The following is a 21238-nucleotide window of genomic DNA, read 5'->3' as shown; positions in this document are numbered from 1 at the left end:
CTGTGCCTGTCGCTGATTGGTCGCGGCAGCCATGACAGGCAGCTGGCGAGACCAATCAGCGATGCGGGATTTCCGTTACGGAAGTTGTGGACAGAAAGACGGAAGTACTATATAAGTATATCAGTATTTACATTTTGTCCAGTACAACATGAAAAATTTGGTGAAAAGGTCATATTTAACGGTTTCATATAGAGATGATAGTTCTAGTTAAAAACTAGCTGCTGTATTCACCTGCCAGTCTTTACAATGTGCTCTGTACACTATCTGACAATGCCATAATAACCTAGTGTTGTCGTGATTTAACAAATATTAAAAAAATGCTATGAACAATATTTTTTTTTTTCCAGGTAAACATCGACTGCGCTTTATAACTCTAAGTAAGTTTATATATCCTCTGCTCTTTCTTATTTTAGGTGATTAAGAATTAGAAAGGTCATCAAAAATCAGGTACGTTTTTGATCTGTGAAGCAAGAACCATTTTACAGTTTACATGTAGAACATAAATATGGTAAATTTATATAAAAGACTAACCCCTTTTATGCTCCATGACAAACAGATATGTCATGGTGCTTGTCAGGATGTTTGGAACTGGCTCCAGAGCTGAGCCTGCTCCACACAGGGCAGATGCCTGCTACATTTAATATCAATAACTGATCGTAGCATTTAAGTGCCGTCATCCGGCCCAGGCTTTCGTTCAAACACCCATGTTGGGCGTCGTGAGAGATGTACTAATTTTAACTATATACAGTTATACTGGAGTATTCAAGTATATAGTACAAGCAATCAAACAACTGCAGGTTTAAATCACCCCACTTGTCCCCATTTAAAAATAAAGAAATGTTAAAAAAAAAACATCCTAAAAACATGTAAGGCCTCTTTCAGACTTCTGTGTCCGATACGTGTGGTCACAGGTTTCACACGTACTGGAGACACTTACACACACAGACCCATTCAAGCTGACATGTCCACTTTTTTAACAGCAGCACGGGCCACAAATCATCCCGCACACGTACACAGGGATGTCATCCGTGTGACACGTACCGGCGTCTGAGAAGCAGCGGTACAGTTAGTGCTGTTTCCTGGCCCCGGGTGCTGAAGACTGCTTTCTGGCGAGCAGAGGAGAATGATGAGAGTTATATTCAACTGATTACAGCAACAGCAGGTGGTGGCTGATGGGACTATTACTCCCATCAGCCGCCACCTGCGCTATAAAGAAATTTTAAAAACGGCGTGGATTCCCCTGTATTTTTGATAACCAGCCAGGCAAATCTCACAGCTGCAACCCTCAGCTGTCAGCACTAGCAAGGCTGGTTATCAAGAATAGAGGGGCCCCATGCTGTTTTGTAAATTCTTTAAATAAATAAATAAATAAATACATTTTTTTTAAAAACAGCGTGCAGTCCCCCCATTTTTTTTACAACCAGCCAATCTAAAGCAGACAGCTAGGGGCTAGTATTCTCATTCTCCCTCATCCTAAAAATAGCAGCCCACAGCCACCCAGAAAAGGCACATCTTTTAGATGCACTAATTCTGGTGCTTTGCCTGGCTCTTCCCACTTGCTCCGTAGCGGTGGGAAGTGGGGTTCTTATTTGTAGGGTTCCTGTCACCTTTGTATTTTCTAATGACATCAAGCCCACGGCTTAGTAATGGAGAAGTGTCTATAAAGACACCTCTCCATTACTAATCCTATAGTTATATTGTAAATTAAGACACAGCAAGTATACATTCTTTTATTTTATATCAAAACAAAACACACTTTTCCATTTTTATATAAAAATAACAAACACAGTTATTCCCGCCTAACGACCGTTCCATTGAATTCATCGTCTCCTGTAATAAACCAAAAATAAAAACACAATTTTCTGTTCCGTGCCATAGTCCATGTCTGGAGATTAATAGTTTTCAACCACATCCAGGTTACTGCCGGTCACTGAGGCTGCGTTCCCAGCCAAGCTGAACTGCGGTGACCTCAGCACCATAAGAAAAAGTCACTGAGTACACCACAGTTACCTCAGTGAGTTCACCGCAGTTCAGCCCGGCTGGGTATGCAGCCTCAGTGACCGGTGGTAACTTCGATGAGGTCACTGATTCTGCGAACAGCTCATTTACCAGTGGTTGTCAGCCTGGACGGTCGCATCTTGGCACCATCCAGGTTGAAAACTATTAATCACCAGATGTATATTACGGTGTGGGACAGAACATTGGACAGGTGAGGGATATTGCTGTGTTTTAATTTTTGGGTTAATACAGATGACAAGGGATTCAATGCAATGGGTTTTAGATGAGTATAAACATGTTTGTTATTTTTAAATAGAAATCAAAACACACCTTTCCATTTTTTAATAAAAGACTACACTTGCTGTATCTTTATCTACAATACAACTATAGGATTAGCAATGGATAGGTGTCTTATAGACGCTTCTCAATTACTAATCCGTGGGCTTGGTGTCACCAGACAACACAAAGGTGACATCAACCCCACAAAAAAGTGCTACAGAGCAAGTGGGAAGAGCAGGGCAAAGCACCAGAATTGGCTCAACTAATAGATGTGCCTTTTCTGGTGGGGGGGGTCAATACCCATGGCCCCTTACCAGCCTGAGAATACCAGCCACCAGCTGTCTTTAGCTGTTTTTTTAAATTATATAAAGACTGAAAAACCAGCTTGGGAACCCCTGTATGCTTGATAACCAACCATGATAACGCTGACAGCTGAGGGTTACAACCCCCAGCTGTCAGTTTTGCCTGGCTGGTTATCAAAAATACAGGGGAACCCACGCCAGATTTTTTATTTATAGCGCAGGCGGCGGCTGATGAATACTCCCATCTGCCTCCACCTGCTCTGACTGTTATTAGCAGGTGTAGGCTGATGGGAGTAATAGCACCATCAGCCACAGCCTGCTGTCACTGTGATCAGTTGACTATAACTCTCATCATTCTCCTCTTCTCGCTCTGATCGCTGGCAGCGCAGGGTAGAATGATGAGAGCTGTCTTCAGCACCCGGTGCCAGGGAACAGCAGTAAGAGAGTATTTTGAGGAGTCTTTCGGAGGTGAGTCTGCTCCAAAAGACACCTGAAAGGTTGTTGAGAGAACAATTGTAAGACTCGTCCTGTTCATTTCTATTGTAAGGGTAAGTTCTTACTAGGCGTTTTTCCAGCTTTTTTTTCTGCAGCAAAACCTGATCTCTTGACAGAAAAGAAACTAGAAAAAAAAAACTTTTTTTTTTTTTTTCTTTTAAATGCATTTTTTTGCCGTGGTTTTGGCATGTTATATTTGTCTGTTCTGCATGCTGATAAAGTTTAGAGTTGAAAAAAAGTCCTATTTTCATAGAATTAGGTTTTGGCACAAAAAAGGCAACAAAAAAAATATTACCTGCGTTTTTTTCATCACCCATTCAAATCAATGGGTAAAAATGCTGAAAGAAGTGACACGCTCTATGTCCAAAAAAAACATGCAAAAGAAAAGATGCTGCACAGTAAGAATACTTTAAAAAATAGAAGTGTTAATCATTTTATTGTCATAAATTAACAAAATGCAAATTGAATGAACAAAAGAGAAATTAAATCAAATCTGCATTTTGTGTGACCGCCTTTTGCCGTCAAAACAGCATCAAATCATCAATTCTAGGTACACATGAACACAGTTTATGAAGGGAGGTTGTTCTAACCATCTTGGAGAACTAACAACAAATCTTCTGTTGTTGTAAAAAGAAACAAAAAACTGACCAGCAAATCCTAACAGAATGTTGCAAGTGTAAACAGGTGAAAGCTACTGTGACTGTATTATATACAAACCAAATAGTACAGCAACAACTGTACGCTAAGGCTACTTTCACACTAGCGTTTTTAGGTGGACTTCGCAATGCGTCGTTTAGGAGAAAAAACGCATCCTGCAAAGTTGTCTGCAGGATGCATTTTTTCCCCATAGACTTACATTACCGACGCATTGCGACGTATCGCCACACGTCGCAACCGTCGTGCGACGGTTGCGTCGTGTTTTGGCGCACCGCCGCCACAAAAGTTACATGTAACTTTTTTTGTGCGTCTAGTCCGCCATTTTCGACCGCGCATGCGTGGCCGAAACTCCACACCCTCCTCCCCGGACCTCACAATGCGGCATCGGAAGCGTCGTAAGACTGCTTCCGCTGCCCCCGTTGTGCTTTTCTTTCACAGCATGCGTCGGTACGTCGGCCCGACGCACTGCGACGGGCCCGTACCGACGCACTGCGACGGGCCCGTACCGACGCTAGTGTGAAAGCAGCCTAAGATATATTCAAACATTGAATATGTGAAATTTAAACTTCATTACTGTTACGTAGAATATACTTATAAAACAAAGGTACTTGGGGCAGAAATTTGCCAATTCATGTGACCCCACAAGCCTTAACAATGTGTACCTTTCTCTGATGGGACCTTAACCATTTCTATCAGACATGTTTCTCCCAGGCCAAAATCCTACAAATTTAAAGAGCAGGTAGGATACAATGCAAATTAACAGTCTTCGTTGGATTAAGGCTTGCCAAATCCTATTGCTTAATAGGGTATTCCTAGACAGACTCGATGTTGGAATCCGAGCTCTTTGGGGGTCACATTTTCACTTCCCAGGACCCCTTTTCTTTTTTTTTTTTTCTTTCATGTCACAGGTCATACACCATGGCATTGTCCTCAGTGTGTGAATAAGCACAGACAAAAGGACCGGTTCCCGATCTATGGATACCAGTCTGGGGAAGCCTTTAAATCTAATTTCCAGCTCAGGAGAGGGAGGCCACAACCTGGCTTGCATAGAATACAAAGAAAAACACAAAGATTGAGCTTGATTTAAGTTGGTATACATGCAGCACATAAATGCATGTTCACTTTGGCCATAAAACATTTTTCATGGCAAGAATTAGCACAGAAATAAGACGCAAAGTAGTTGTACTGCATCAGCAAGGTCTCTCCCAGGCAAAAATATCAAAGTACACTTGGGTTTCAGGATATGCTGTACAGGCTCTTTTTGAATAACCACTAAGACATTGGCAACATTGAGGACTGTAGATCACGTGGACAGCCAAAGAAATGTGGTTGAGCATGATGAGATACATGCTTACTTCCCATAGAATTTGGAAGATCCAAAGTCCAGCAGTGCCATTAGCTCAGAACGGGCAGCAATTCGTTGGACATAACTACACCCATCTGCTTTTTGGAGAAGACTGACCAGAAGCGGTCTTCATGGAAAAATTGAAGCTAGAAAATAATATCTTTGACATGTAAACAAGGCTAAGCGACTCAACTATGAATAAAAACATATAAACTGGGGATCAGAAAATGGCAGTAGTTGCTCTGGACTGATGATTCAAAATGTGAAATGTTTGGCTGTAACAGTAAGCAGGTTTTTTGCCTAAAGACTTGAGCGTTACCATAATGACGGTCTGCAGACAACAGGGAAGCATTGTGGAGGTTTATTGGAAGTTTGAGGCTGCATTTCAGCAAATGGAGTTGGGGATTTGGTCATGGATAATGGTATCTTCTGTGCTGAGAAATACAGGCAGATAATTATCCATCGTGTAATACCATCAGGAAGGGGTCCGCTCCAAATTTATTCTGCAGCAGGACAACGACCCCAAACATACAGTCAATAACATGAATGAATGAATACCATCGTGGATGCAAAAAGAACAGAGCCCTGGAAATTGATATGGCCCCACAGAACCCTTGTCTCAACATCATAGAGCCTGTGTGGGGTTACATGAAGAGACTAGAATCATAGAAGGGTAGAGTTAGAAGGAACCTCCTGGGTTACCTGATCCACCCCTTTGCTCGCCTGTGTGGGGTTACATGAAGAGACTAGACTCATAGAAGGGTAGAGTTAGAAGGAACCTCCTGGGTTACCTGATCCACCCCCTTGCTCAGTGCAGTATTCACTAAATCATCTCGGACAAATCTGTCCAGCCTCTGTTTTTGAAGACTTCCATTGAAGGAGAACTCGCCACCTCTCGTGGCAGCCTGTTCCACTTGTTGATCACCCTCCCTGTAAAAAAAAAAATAGTTTTATTATGTAATCTGTATCTTCTCCCTTTCAGTTTCATCCCATTGCTTCTAGTTTATCTTTGTGCAAATGAGCATAAAGCTGATCCCTCTACACTGTGACATTCCTTCAGATATTTGTAGACCGCTATTAAGTCTCTGTCTTTTGCAAGCTAAACATTCCCAAATCCTCTAACCGTTCCTCATAGGACATTGGTTGCAGACCAATCACCATTCTGGTCTCTCTTCTCTGAACATGCTCCAGTTTGTGCATGTCGTTTTTTTTTTTTTTTTTATAACTGTGGTACCCAGAACTGTACACCGTATTCCAGATTAGGTCTGACCAAAGAGGAGTAGAGGGGGATAATTGCTTTACGTGATCTAGTCTCTATGCTTCGGTTTAATGCAGCCCAGAATTGTTTTCCTTTTTTTGCTGCTGCATCACACTGTTGACTCATGTTAATTCTATGATCTATTAGTATACCCAAGTTTTTTTCACATATGTTGCTTAGCCCTATTCCTCCAATTCTGTTTATTCTTTTTTCGTGTTTAATTCCCAGATGTAGGACTTTGCATTTCTCCCTGTTAAAAACTATTCTGTTAAGGTACCGTCACATTAAGCGACGCTGCAGCGATATAGACAACGATGCCGATCGCTGCAGCGTCGCTGTTTCGTCGTTGTGTGGTCGCTGGAGAGCTGTCACACAGACAGCTCTCCAGCGACCAACAATGCCGAAGTCCCCGGGTAACCAGGGTAAACATCGGGTTACTAAGCGCAGGGCCGCGCTTAGTAACCCGATGTTTACCCTGGTTACCAGTGTAAATGTTTTAAAAAAAACCAAACACTACATACTTACATTCCGGTGTCTGTCGAGTCCCCCGGCGTCCGCTTCCCTGCACTGTGTAAGCGCCGGCCCTTAAGCAGAGCGGTGACGTCACCGCTGTGCTCTGCTTTATGGACAGCCGGCGCTGACACAGTGCAGGGAAGCGGACGCCGGGGGACTCGACAGACACCGGAATGTAAGTATGTAGTGTTTGTTTTTTTTTTACATTTACACTGGTAACCAGGGTAAACATCGGGTTACTAAGCACGGCCCTGCGCTTAGTAACCCGATGTTTACCCTGGTTACCAGTGAAGACATCGCTGAATCAGCGTCACACACGCCGACTCAGCGATGTCAGCAGGTGATCCAGCGACGAAATAAGGTGCTGGCCTTCTAGCTCCGACCAACGATGTCACAGCAGGATCCTGATCGCTGCTGCGTGTCAAACACAACGATATCGCTATCCAGGTCGCTGCAACGTCACGGATCGCTATCGTTATCGTTGTTAAGTTGTTCAGTGTGAAGGTACCTTTAGTTGCTGCCCACAGTTCCAGTTTTAAATCTTTTTGAATCCCCCCTCTCTCCTTAGCTATCCCTCCTAGCTTTGTGTCATCAAAGGAATCCCGCAAACCTACATCCACAGAAGATCTATGGTTTTCCCAAAATGTTTAAAACAACCTACCAGCAGAGTTCTTTCTTTTCTGACAATTTATCAGCTGCAACTTTTTTAACAGTAGCAAAAGTTGGAGCAATTACACTCCAGTTTCTTCCCCCTTCCTCAGGAGTATTTTTGAGTATGCTAAAATTTGGTGCATTTTTTTCTGATTTTTTTGGCTCCAAAAGTCTCAAAAGCAGATCAAGACAGGCAAAAAGACCATTTTTTTTTTTACTTTGCACCAGATTTGTGAATCACATGCTACATTTTAATTAATTTGGCGCCAAAAATGGAAACTAAAACTACTAGACAAAAAAGTGGTGTATAACCCCCTACAAATGATGAATTGGGGGGCCTATGTGCAAGTGAACCCTGGAAGAATTTATGAAGGCAAAGGGTGGTCACACTGAATATTGATTATTTAATTTACATTTTTCTTTTGCTTATTCTATTTGCATTTTGCTAATTGATCAAAATAAACTACTAACACTTCTATTTCTGAAAGTAATTTTACTTTGCAGTGTTTTTTCCACACCTGCCTAAAACTTTTCACAGTACTGTATATGTGGAAGGATTTCTATTATTCAGTTTGCCACATAGAGGCTTTCAATTACTTAAAATATTAAAATGTATGTTTACATATCCTTACCTTACAGTCTAAATTTTCCTCCTACAGGATTATCAAACAGGATTTATCCTCAACTCTTTATCTTTTGTGGAACGGAACTAAGCAAGTAAATGTGTTTGACAGTGTTTAAAGGACAAACAAAAACTTGGGGTCAAACCTCTGAATTGTCCACTTCACCATATTTCAGGGATTAAGATAATGCTGGGTTGCCGCTCAAGGTTGGATTTCTTCCCCACTCACAGAGGCTGGAGACTTTATTATTTTTGGAAAGTCCTGTTGTCAATAATTTGTCTTTCATATTTTGTGGCAGAAGCCCAATTTTTTTTTTTGTTGAAATTCAGGCAGAAGCCTTTTTTTTTACTTTTTTATTTTTGTGCCCCCACCCCGACAGCACCCAGTACATATGTTTTTTGAGCATACATGTTTTATTTGTGTGCGTGTGTTTTAATTCATCATTTATCTAAGGACACAGGTAGGGCACTTACTACAATAAACATGCAACTAGTGATATTAGTGCGTCTTGTTCACACAGTTTAGGTTCCTTTATACCCTTACTATATTTAGCATCCCAAAGCAAAACATTGCAAACTGTTTAGTGTATAAAAAGCCTATATTGCATCGGGACCACAATCTGGAATTTACAAGTACTTCTCAATAACCTTGCTCACTGAGTGAACAGATACATTTTCGCTTGTTTGTGTGTCTCCTTTACCTTTATCGTTCAGGAGCACGGTTAGGCAGAACTATCTGAAGAATGACCACGTGAGGTATTACTTAGCGTTGCACACTGTATGTATGTGTGTGTTACCAGTTGAAGCAGAGGTGCACAATTTTGTTTCTTATGGATGAAAGAAGTCTGAGATTAATTACTTTTCTTTATATAAATATTGTGAACGGGTATGTACGTCAAGATGACTGCCTACAATCTGGTATCACTGACTTCATCACTTGGTGTGGTTTCCCCCTCCCCACCTTGGTGGGCTATGATTCTGCTCAGGGTAACAATTACCTTTAAATTGGAATAAATGTCTTGTTTTAAAAGTGTCGACAAAAAGTAATAATTCACCCAAGACTTGCATGACGTATTCAAGTGTTTCACATATAGCTTCAGTGTTAGAAAATTGTTAGCCAGGATGGAAAGTTCATGGTTTGAGGAATGTTATTTGCCATAGTTACGCATGCGTGGCAAACCAAGAATGTTAAAGGGGTTTTTCTAAATGGCTAACCCCACTTAATTTCTTATAGGGATACTTTGTTATATGTCTTCTATCTAATATTTCAATAGCTTGCACTTTCTAACAATGGGGCAGAGGTGACACATGACTGATCCAGTTTGGCACTGTTGAAAGAAGTCCTACACAATTCTTAAATATGATGCATGGTGATGAGTCCCACAAGAGAATTATTGAGAACAAGGGTTTGTTGATTATTTGGTTATCCCTATAATATACTATTTGTTGACTTCATAGAGCGTAAATCTATCTCTATAATTGATACAATTAGCTTTGCATCATTAAATGGCAAGATTATACTTGGGAATACATTTCTGTGCAATTTTTATTATTTTTGAATTTTATACCAGAGTAGAAAAATGTTTTCAGTGACAAAGCATTGTCCATAGTAAGAGGATGCTTGCATTTAAAAGGTTATTCCCGCAATAACAAGTTATCCCATATCTCTGGGACCCCCATCGATCCAGAGTACCGGGCTGCAAAGTGTATTGAATAGAGCCGAGAGGTGCACATGCCCAACTTCCATTACATTAATTGTCTATGGGACTGCCGGAGAAAGCAGAGTACAGCGCTCCACTGTTTACGCCAGTCTATAGGTGCACAATTCTTCTGGCATTCAAGGTGAAACTTCAAGGCCTCAGTGGTTGCTGGAGTTCCCAGTGGTCAGTCCACCAGCAACCAGTAAATTATTCCCTATCCTTTGGATTCGGGAATAACTTGTTATTTTCTAAATAATCTTTTATAGGCTTGTATTACTAAGGACCTATATTTCCATCCAAATTGTTTTTCTTGTTTTTCTGTCCTGTTATCACGTGGCTTGTTTCTCACCATTGAGGGCTATCTTTTGTGCTACCTGAATTCTGTCATTTTGTAAGGCTACTAGCCATCTCTGTGCTTAGAATTTGGGAAGGGGGACAATCTGCCCGACCTGTGTGTAGTCTGTAACATCTGTTTTATATGCTACAATATTTTTTTCCTGAAACTAAATGTTATGTTCCATGCAGAATTTTCATTTTGATATTAAACAAATGCTCTCTTGTTGGATTGAAAATGGCGCAATATATTGAATGTACTGGGTTGAAATGTGAGAGAAACCGAATTGCCATCAATTCTGGAGGTAATGCTGGGTCAGAACGCTAGAAGGGAGCGTGTAAGAATTATGATTGGGGTGTTGTTGATCATGGTTAAGATTGTGTTACCAGCATATTTGTTTAAATAAACCTTTCTTTAACTGCGACAATGTTTGGAAACATTTCTACACTTGATTTGGCACCATCTACCTGCCAGTCAGAAGTGCCATTAAAGTTTGTGTGAGGATGGGGGGGGGGTTCCATCTGCTCAGTGTTTTTTTTTTTTTTTTTTTTTTTTAAAGAGCCTACAAAGTCCAAAGGAACCATTGAGTCCCCTGGACACTTATGATTTAGAAGCTCCAGTATCCTTAATGATATTTTTTAAAAAAACCTTTATTAGCTATCAGACTTCAATCACAAATATAACCTGTGCAAATTATAATACATACCATATATAGAATGAGAATACAATACACAGGTTACCGTAACCTTCACTATACATCATACCCCACACAACACTTTAACGCCAGCAAATTACTGTAACCTATCAATGAACAAAACATTGCAAACTGATATGAGGGGATAAAAAGGGGGAATCGCAGACTCAAAACTTTGAGAGATCATGACACAAAGATTGGAACTGTCCAGTCTGTTCAAGATGGAGTAGTCTCTGAACAGGATGTGAATCGGCCTCCCGCAGTCCTGGTTAGACATACTATTCATCTGAAAAATCATCCGATATCTGGCAAGTTGCACAGTTTTCTTAAAACAGTTCATAAGGCGCCAGGCCTCCAGGAAGGAACTTCAAGGAATAGTCCATAAAGTACTGAGTGGTAAAATAAGTTCTTATTCAAGAGCGTCCTACAGGCCCCATGCAAAGCGATTATCCTAAAAGTATCCTCATTGACACAGTTAGTGGCTACCACAAAGGAATATGCTTTTTTGCTTTAGAAAGAGCCAGTATTTGAGACTCCTCAAAAATCGGGGAACCTCACCGGACTGAAAGAGTAAAAAAAAAATTGCATGAGGAACACTATCACTAACTATGTAAAAACTTAGTCAGCGCTCAAACAAAGATAAAAACTCAACTAAACAAGATTAACTTTAGCGGTTGAGAGAAGAAAATTTTGTTACCTTCATGGTAGCTGGGAAAAAAAAACAATACAAAAGAATGGAGGTAAGGTGAAGCCAGTTCTTGAGGTCACTATTGAATACACCCTTGGGCCTGGCCCTGTGCAGGATTCCATCTTATGAAAAGCGCATGTAAAAACACTGAATAAACCCCAGCAGAAACTCTCTCTACGCGTTCATCTGATCTTCATTTTATTGGTGGAAAAAGAAATGTCCTACTTATGGTATTGAAATGAAGTTGTTTCTATACCACCCTTGTGGCACTTAGGTCAATGTACCCATGTGAGACAGATTTCAGGCCACATCTCAAGTTTTAATTTTGTTATAGAAGGATATGCTTCATTAAAAAGGTATATCTTAAAGAAGCACTCCCATAAAGATTTTATTTTTTTTACTAAATCGTTGTATATTTGCATGTAGTGTGAGTGTGTTAATATACTCGCACTGTTACCATCTTCTCTGGGATCCAGTGCCGTTCTTCTCCATTTCTGATTGATGCCAAAAGACGAGAAGACTATCCGGCTAACTCTATGCTTGAGCCAAAAGTCTTTTTTACAATATAAGGTTATACAGGCTTGTTCTGAAAAGGCCACTTGGTCACATAGAGCGCAGCGTGACCTGTAGAGTCTGAAGAGTGGTGACATCAGTCAGAAGAGAAGAAAGGCGCTGGATAATGGAGAAAGTTGTAGGTGGGCATATTAACAGACCTACACGACATGCACATACACACCAAATAATTTTTTTTTAAATGTCTTCACTGTATTGCTGCTTTAACTTATCTAGTCTAGAGAGTTGGAGAATGTTTTGGTAATTGACCTAAATTTTGTTTGTAATGTGGGTCAGGATATTTTGTTTGCATAATTTTTTTGTGCATCGTTATAATTGAGGTTTTATAATCCTCTTTAATACCATTTGCAGTGTTTCATTTTTGTGTCACTGATCAGAATGCTTAGAGGACCTTTCACCAAGTTTTTCATGTTGAACTAGACACAGTATGTAATAGCTGCAGAGCAGAATTACCTTTTTTTTTTTTAATTTCGCTTTTCTGTTGCTTGTTTAGCATTCAAATTGTTTACCCTTAATTAGTTAAGTCCCAATGGTTATCGTACAGTTTTCACTGGGGGCGTGTGCTTCTTAACTTTTTTGATGTTGCTCATTCAGAAGTTGGCAGCTACACTTAAAGGAAAGATGAACATGTCCCCACAATAGCTTATAGCCGTTTTTTCAGTGTACGAGAGCAATGGTATAGCTCTGATCACACTCTGAAAAACCTGCACTGATCTATGGTGAGGGCATGTTCTAATTTCCTTTGAGTGTAGCTGCCGCCTTTTCAGGGCTGTGGAGTCTGAGTCGTGGAGTTGGTATAAAATGGACAGACTCCGACTCCTAAAATATATAATAAATTGGGTACAGTAGTTCAATGCAGTTTGTGGGGAATATTTTTATCATAAGAATTTTGGAAAGTTATGAAATATCCTATAAATATCTGTCCTATTCCTGATCTAAGGGTACCGTCTCACATAACGATTTACCAACGATCACGACCAGCGATACGACCTGGCCGTGATCCTTGGTAAGTCGTTGTATGGTCGCTGGGGAGCTGTCACACAGACCGCTCTCCAGCGACCAACGATGCCGAGGTTCGCTGGTAACCAGGGTAAACATCGGGTTACTAAGCGCAGGGCCGCGCTTAGTAACCCGATGTTTACCGTGGTTACCAGCGTAAAAGTAAAAAAAACAAACCGTACATACTCACCATCTGATGTCCGTCAGGTCCCTTGCCGTCCGCTTCCCGCTCTGACTGAGTGCCGCCGTACAGTGAGAGCAGAGCGCAGCGGTGACGTCACTGCTGTGATCTGCTCTCACTTTCCGGCCGGCAGACAGTCAGAGCGGGAAGCGGACGGCAAGGGACCTGACGGACATCAGATGGTGAGTATGTACGTTTTTGTTTTTTTTCACTTTTACGCTGGTAACCACGGTAAACATCGGGTTACTAAGCGCGGCCCTGCGCTTAGTAACCCGATGTTTACCCTGGTTACCAGCGAATGCATCGCTGGATCGCTGTCAGACACAACGATCCAGCGATGACAGCGGGAGATCCAGCGACGAAAGAAAGTTCCAAACGATCTGCTACGACGTACGATTCTCAGCAGGGTCCCTGATCGCTGCTGCGTGTCAGACACTGCGAGATCGTAACGATATCGCTAGAACGTCACGAATCGTGCTGTCGTAGCGATGAAAATGCCACTGTGTGACGGTACCCTAAGGTCTAGACTTTTAGCTGAGATGAATCTGTGCTGCAGCTTATGTTCATGATAAGTAGTGAAGCTCCTTTGCAGATAAGGGGAAAAATAACAAACACACAGGGAATCAATAAAAAGCTGGAAGGAAAGTAAAAGCACAATAGGGTGTTATCTGGGTATTAAGAGATACCTCTAATCACATTTTGCTCACCAGATAGAGCCTGAACACAGGCTCATAGAAATATTAGCTGCTGCAGATCCACCGGTCTCCTCATGACCAGCCAGAGTAAAGAAAAAAAAATGGGATAAAAAGGTGGATTAACTCCTCGCTGCTTGAAAGATAGAAGTCCAAATGGATATTTAGATGAAAAGTGGCTTTATTCAACGAGTTTCAGAGTACTATACTTTTGTGTTTTCCTGATGGAGTCATAGTACTCTGAAACGCATTGAATAAAGCCACTTTTCACCTGAATATCCATTTGGACTTCTATCTTTCAAGCAGCGCGGAGTTAATCCACCTTTTTATCCCATTTTTTTACTAAACACACAGGGAAGGAATTTCTGCATTTATCTCAGAACTTCTGGAGTGAACAAAAAAGCAGGATTAAGGTAAGTACTTCTTAAAGCATAGCTAAACTTTCAATAAACTGTGCATAAATCAATAGTCCAGTATATTTTGTCTCTGTATTCTTGATGTTTTAGTTTGTTTTTCCTCTTAGCTCATATTTGGAGAAATTAGCTGCCCTGATGACTTATATACACTATACATAGAAAATAAGGGGAAAAACTGTTTTCTAACATCTCAAATTCAGAAATACAGTAACAGGATTGATGAGGACATATATATTTGTGTGTGTGTTCTGCAATATGATTCAGCACAAACATGCTCCTTCCCTCCTCCCCTCTTCATAGACTGAAGAAATATGACGTGAAGCATTTAGTGAGCTGTACCCTGAGACAAGCCTGACATTGAAAGTTCAGCGTAGAGCTATCTAACATATTTTACAAACTTTATACTTATCTGTCCTATTGATTTATGCAAAGATTGTTTTATTTATATCCTAAATTATACAGTGCATGATTCTCTATTCTTGCAAGAATTACAATATACCTCATTTTTTTACAGGACAAAATTGAGAGTGGATTTACATAACTACAAAAGTCTAAGAAACATCTTATGAAATCAGCTGTATTTGAGCATATTACTGTGACTCAAGATAAAACATTTTGTGTGTCAGTGTGTAAGTGACCCAGATGAAAACAAATGCTGTGATGCCAAAATCAGGCAGTGATAAAATTGCTCCTTCAAGAGCTTCCAATCTAAGAAGACATTTACAAGCTGCGATTCAGAAGTTTACAAAGCTGTGATTGAAAAACATCACAGCAGCACCAAGAAACCAGAGACCAGCACTTCCCGCCAGGCAAAGGAGGAAGAAAGAGCGTCTCAAACGTCAGTTACAAGATATTTTGTAAGTGACAATTATTGTAACAATGACAGAAGATGTGTTTAAAAGACAGCTCATCGAGCTTGTTGTGAAGTACAGTGTACCATTATCATTATTTGCATGACCAGCTTTTACAGCTCTTAATGGAGAAATGGCCCACAAACTTGGTGTTTCTCTTGAAAGAGAAAGTATTAGAAAATTAGTGATTGAAGAAGCCTTTAACCAAAAGGAAGATCTTAAAAAGACTCTCGAGATGCATTGTGTTTCTTTAAATGGATGCCCGAGCACGTCAGAGTGAACTATTTTGCTATCGGCGTTCGATATGTTTGTGACAACAAAAAAATTGTTGCTAAGACGGTGACAGTAAAATATACGCTCTTCACAGCAGCCAGTTTCTCCACACCTGGGTGGAAAAAGTTCTCCCAAGATTATGAACTCAAAAAAGAACAGGTTGTTGCTATTGTAACTGATAATGATAAGTACAATTGAACTGATGAATGAGAATAATGAAGGTGAACAGCAGCTAGAAGAATTCACATTCAGTATGTTGGAGATGGAAGGCCACAGTCCTGTTCCCATAAAGGAGGAACAAACAGATATTACTACAGAAGAACAGGAAAATGATTCTTTACAATTAGGTGATCTTATTGAAGCTGCTTCACACCTCTTTCCTATTCATCACATGCGCTGTGTTGTGCACACGCTGCAGCTGGCACGAAGAGTCTGCAAGAGGGACATGCTGGAACTCTGATTAGCAAAGTGAAGAAATTGGCTATTGCTGCCAGAACCCCTAAAATTGATTCCATCTTATAGACGTGCTGGAAAAGGGGAAATTGTGGATCAAGCCACTCGGTGAGGCAGCACCTATTTAATGATTGAGCGATTGCTTGAGCTGAAACCCTTCCTTGTAGATATGGCCAGCCCTCAGGTAACACTACATGAAGGTCAATGGACACAGGTGGCTGAATTGAAGGAATTTCTTCATCACCCACTTACAGTGACTAAAAAGTTACAAGCTGGTATTTAACTCCTGGCATTTTTGTAAAGGAGTGGAAGAACTTGTTGTTTTGCCTGTCCCAAAGAGGAGGTTTAATCGCAGATGGCATTGATGCTTCAATGAAATGGAGAGAGGCACTATTAGAAAATAAAATTCTTCTGGCAGCTGTTTATGTGGACCCGAGTCATCATATATTGCTGGATGATCAACAGTTTAGTAAAGGAAAAGAAGCTTTGATTGAGGTAGTAGTTAGGATGAGTGGGCTACAGGACAGCCAAGAGCAAGAGGACTCGGGTCCTGCCAGTGCTGCTGCTGCCCTGCCGTTCCTTCATCCTCATCAGATGAGGAGTTTGATTTCGACAAGTATTTGGACGACATGGAGCAGGCAAAGCGTTGCCGCAGGGAAAAAGATTCCATTCCCATAGAAAACAGATTGACCATATTTCAGCAACATTGTTCACTTGCTCTCAAAGTAGAAGGGCTCAATCGTTCATCAAAACTGACTGTGCACGAGGCAATTCCTTTATACTCTGAAATTGTTAGAGATGTTGCCCATGTGGTTACTGCTTTGCCACCAACCCAAGTTAGTTTAGAGAGGTTTTTCTCTAGCCTTAAAAAAAATTAGGTCAGAATTGAGGTAATCTATAAAGGAGGAGCTGATGGAGGCAATGCTATTTCTCAGAATAAATTCATAGACTGCACAAATGTTATTCAGTAAGTTTTTGTTGAATTTTTTTTTATTTATTTTTTTTACACTTACTGCAGAGTGTATAATAAATTCTAAATATGAAAAAAAAATTTGTTCTGAAGTTGTATTCCAATAAATATATAGTATGTTCTATCTAAATGGCTTGATTATTGTATCATAATAATGATTAAAAGCCTGATGTTACCATTTTGCCACAGTAAAATTGTCACTGAGCCATGTATGAAGGAGTCGATGTAATGGAAATTGAGGAGTGAGTCGGAGATTTAGCCTACCGACTCCACAGCCCTGCGCCTTATGATTGGGCAGTCTAGGAGACCTGCCAATAGAAAATGCTGTATTTTACAGACGATCAAGAACTAAATATAGGGATTTGGGAAGATATGTCATTTTAAAGGTATTAATTCTACTTAACGGGGATAAAGAAAGAATACCAAGCCTTTTACTTAATTCTCAGTAGCTCTCCTACCAAAAGGTCTAAGTTTAACCGCCTACACTTTGTGCAGAATTATTAGGAAAGTGAATATTTTGACCATAACATACTTTTTATGCATAATTTTCTTCTCCAAACTATAAACGTGAATGCTTATTGGATGAAGCAGATCAGGGGATGTGTACTTGTGTTGAGGGAGGGTGCAGCCTTAGAATACAACACCCTTTATTGAAGTGTGCAGAATTATTAGGCAGCAAAAAAAGATTTTACTGACTCTGAAAAGTGAAAAATTGTTCAACATCTTACAGAGGGATGCAGCACTTTTGAAACTTTGTTGCCAGTAGTCAACGGGGTTGCAGAAAAGTGTCACGAGAAAAGACACCTTGACTGTCAAAGATTTGAGAATAAAAATGGTGACGCGACCAGGAATGCCTTGTCCTCCAATGCTGTCATTACAGAAGTACAAGGTATTAAGTGCTCCGAGATATGGCCAAGGTAAGGGATGCTGAAGCCAGACCACCACTGAACAAGAGACAGAAGTGGAAACTTCAAGATTGGGCCAAGAAATATCTCGATAGATTTATTTATTTTTTTCAAAGATTTTATGGACTGAACAGATGAATGAGGCTTGACAGACCAAATGGATGACTGAGAACCAGCAAAGTGGAGGTGGGGGACTGTTACGAGCCAGTATTATTGATGAACTAGCAGGCTCTTTTCTGTTTGAAGCTGGACTCAAAATCAACTCCCAAACCTAATACCGGTTTTTACAAGACAATTCCTTCAAGCAGTTGTACAGGAAGAAGTCTGCTTCTTTCAAGAAAACCATGATTTTTATGCAGGACAATGCTCCATCGCATGCATCTTAGTGCACCACTGCTTAACTAGCCAGTAAAAGCTTTAAAGCAAACCTGTCATCAGGATTTTGCTAAGTAAACTCCAGACATTGTCAGATTAGCACCATTACACTGATTAACCCCTTCTCGACATGTGCCATTCACATACTGCTCATTGGGAGGGAGCTGCGTTCCCTCAAACCGCAGTATATGCAGGGGTGCATTCGTGCACTATTATTCGTGTACTTTTTTTTTCAAAGTAAACATATCATTCATTCCCTAAACTGAACTATCCTGCATGTCTATTGCTCCATTCCCTGACAGCAAGCGACTTGGATGGTAAACATATCATTCATTCCCTGAACTGAACTATCCTGCATGTCTATTGCTCCATTCCCTGACAGCATGCGGCTTGGATGGTAAACATATCATTCATTCCCTGAACTGAACTATCCTGCATGTCTATTGCTCCATTCCCTGACAGCAAGCGGCTTGGATGGTATCTGATTCATTCTATCTTCGGCATTGAATCCTGCATATAGCTATATATGTTAGTCATCTTATTATGCATTTGTTTGTGTTTAGAGATATTTAACTCACTTTTGCTTGTCCCTATGTAGAGAGATTACATAACTTTTTCAAAGGGGTTTATGATCCATACAGACCTGGACATTTGTTTATCTGATCACTACATTTATTGTGTCCTGCTGTCTCAACTGAGTTAGATTGATTGGTAACAAGAGGGGAGAAACACCCTTTTCCAAAAAAAAAAAAAAGTGAGATCTAAGAGCTAGCCTTCTATAAATGTAGACATAGCTTGGGGATGCATTCATGCAGGGGTGCATTCGTGCACTATTATTCGTGTACTTTTTTTTTTCAAAGTATATATTTTTTCTAAGTATGACACAGTTGTAACTTGGCAGTTAGACAGGGCAGGAGACAGGTAAGACAATCTAAACCTACTCCCTAATCACTTGAAACAGAACAAATACACACCATATGTATCTGTAGAATCTATATCCTGGCTGCTGCATTCACTCACCGCCCTTGCATAAACTCTTTAAACGCCATCCATATCGGCCCCTCTGTCCATGCCTCTCCTATGTATAGCACTCATGCTCTGTTCACATTGCTTAACAGCGCAGATCCATTCAGTCCCACCATCCAACACAAAAGACGCTCTCACAAATCACTTAACCATCTGCTCACTCTTTCTATCCTCCTCCTAGTCCCTGGAGACATCTCTCCAAACCCCGGCCCCCAATGTTATAGCCAGTCAAACCTCCCAACTGCTACACCCAGAAACCCCTCTAACCTTATTAATATTCCATGCATGCCTTCTGTCTCTTTCAATTGTGCTCTTTGGAATTCTCGCTCTGTGTAATAAACTCTCCTTCACCCATGATTACTTCCTTTCTAAGGCTCTTAATCTCCTGGCTCTTACTGAAACCTGGATCCAGCAGTCAGACACAACCGCTGCTGCTCTCTCCTATGGTGGACTACACTTTTCTCATACCCCAAGATCAGACAACAGAGCAGGTAGAGGCGTTGGGCTGCTTCTTTCACCCAAATGTACCTCCCAAGTACCCTCACTTGTATTCCCTTCCTTTGAGGTCCATGCTGTCAGACTCTACGTCCCCTTCTCCATGCGAGTGGCGGTGGTGTATCGTCCTCCTGGCCCCTCTCATCAGTTCCTGGATCACTTTGCCACCTGGCTTCCACACTTTCCTGTGACACCCCCACCCTTATCATGGGTGATTTCAACATCCCCATTGCTTCTCCCCTTTCCCCGTCTGCTTCTCACCTTTTATCTCTAACCTCCTCTTTCGGCCTCTCGCAGCATACTAACTCTCCAACGCATGAAGATGGAAACTCCCTTGACTTGGTCTTCTCCCGACTTTGCTCAGTGGATGATTTCACAAACACCCCTCTCCCACTCTCTGACCACAACCTTCTTTCATTCTCTATCAAGAACTGCCATCCCGCTCAGGTCACCCCCACTTTCCACACTTATAGAAACATACAAGCCATTAACACCCAGAAACTTATGAAGAACTTGCAGTCCTCATTGGCCCCAATCTCCTCCATCTCAGGTCCTGATTCTGCTCTGAACCATTACAATGAAACCCTGCAAAGTGCCCTGGACGAAGCTGCTCCTCCCTTACATAGAGCAACTCGACACAGATGGCGACAACCGTGGCACACGCTGCAAACATGCTTCCTGCAGCGATGCTCCAGGTGCGCCGAACGTCTGGAGAAAATCTAATCTACCCGAAGATTTCATCCATTATAAGTTCATGCTAAAAACATACAACTCTGCCCTTCACCTCTCCAAACAAACCTATTTCAACACCCTCATCACCTCACTGTCCAATAACCCTAAACGTCTCTTCGACACTTTCCAGTCCCTACTCAACCCAAGAGAGCAGGCCCCAACCACAGATCTCCGCGCTGACGATCTGGCCAATTACTTCAAAGAAAAAATTGACCACATTCGACAGGAAATCATCTCCCAATCTCTTCATACCAGGCACTGTCCTCCCTCCCCCACTGCATCTAGTTTACTCTCTGACTTTGAACCAGTTACTGAAGAAGAAGTAAGCCGGCTCCTTGCATCTTCTCGCCCGACCACTTGCACCAGTGACCCCATTCCGTCACATCTCCTCCAGTCCCTTTCCCCGGCTGTCACCTCTCACCTAACAAAAATATTCAACCTTTCCCTCACTTCCGGTATTTTTCCCTCATTTAAGCATGCCATCATACATCCATTACTTAAAAAACCCTCCCTCGACCAAAACTGTGCCGCTAATTATAGACCTGTCTCTAATCTTCCCTTCATCTCTAAACAACTGGAACGCCTGGTCCACTCCCGTCTTACCCGCTATCTCTCAGATAACTCTCTTCTCGACCCTCTTCAATCTGGCTTCCGCTCTTTACACTCTACTGAAACTGCCCTCACTAAAGTCTCTAATGACCTACTAACAGCTAAATCTAATGGTCACTACTCCATGCTAATTCTATTGGATCTTTCCGCAG

At 41.2% G+C, this 21238-nt stretch overlaps 1 protein-coding gene across 4 annotated transcripts in view; it reads left to right on the top strand.

Moving 5' to 3' along the window:
- Positions 1-10385, top strand: part of YTHDF2 (YTH N6-methyladenosine RNA binding protein F2) — a 54457-nt gene extending 44072 nt beyond the window's left edge. For 2 of the 4 annotated variants that reach the window (XM_077295649.1, XM_077295653.1), the window contains exons 5-6: positions 414-447; positions 8158-10385. In XM_077295649.1, coding sequence (XP_077151764.1) covers positions 414-428 — 15 coding nt within the window. In that variant the 3' untranslated portion in view covers positions 429-447; positions 8158-10385. The other 2 variants (XM_077295650.1, XM_077295652.1) reach the window with 1 other exon arrangement.
- The last annotated feature ends 10853 nt before the right edge of the window (positions 10386-21238 follow it).

Source organism: Ranitomeya variabilis, chromosome 3, assembly GCF_051348905.1.
Source record: "Ranitomeya variabilis isolate aRanVar5 chromosome 3, aRanVar5.hap1, whole genome shotgun sequence".
Lineage (NCBI taxonomy): Eukaryota > Metazoa > Chordata > Amphibia > Anura > Dendrobatidae > Ranitomeya > Ranitomeya variabilis.
Note: the sequence above shows the minus strand (reverse complement) of the source record. Positions and strands in the feature narration are given on the sequence as shown.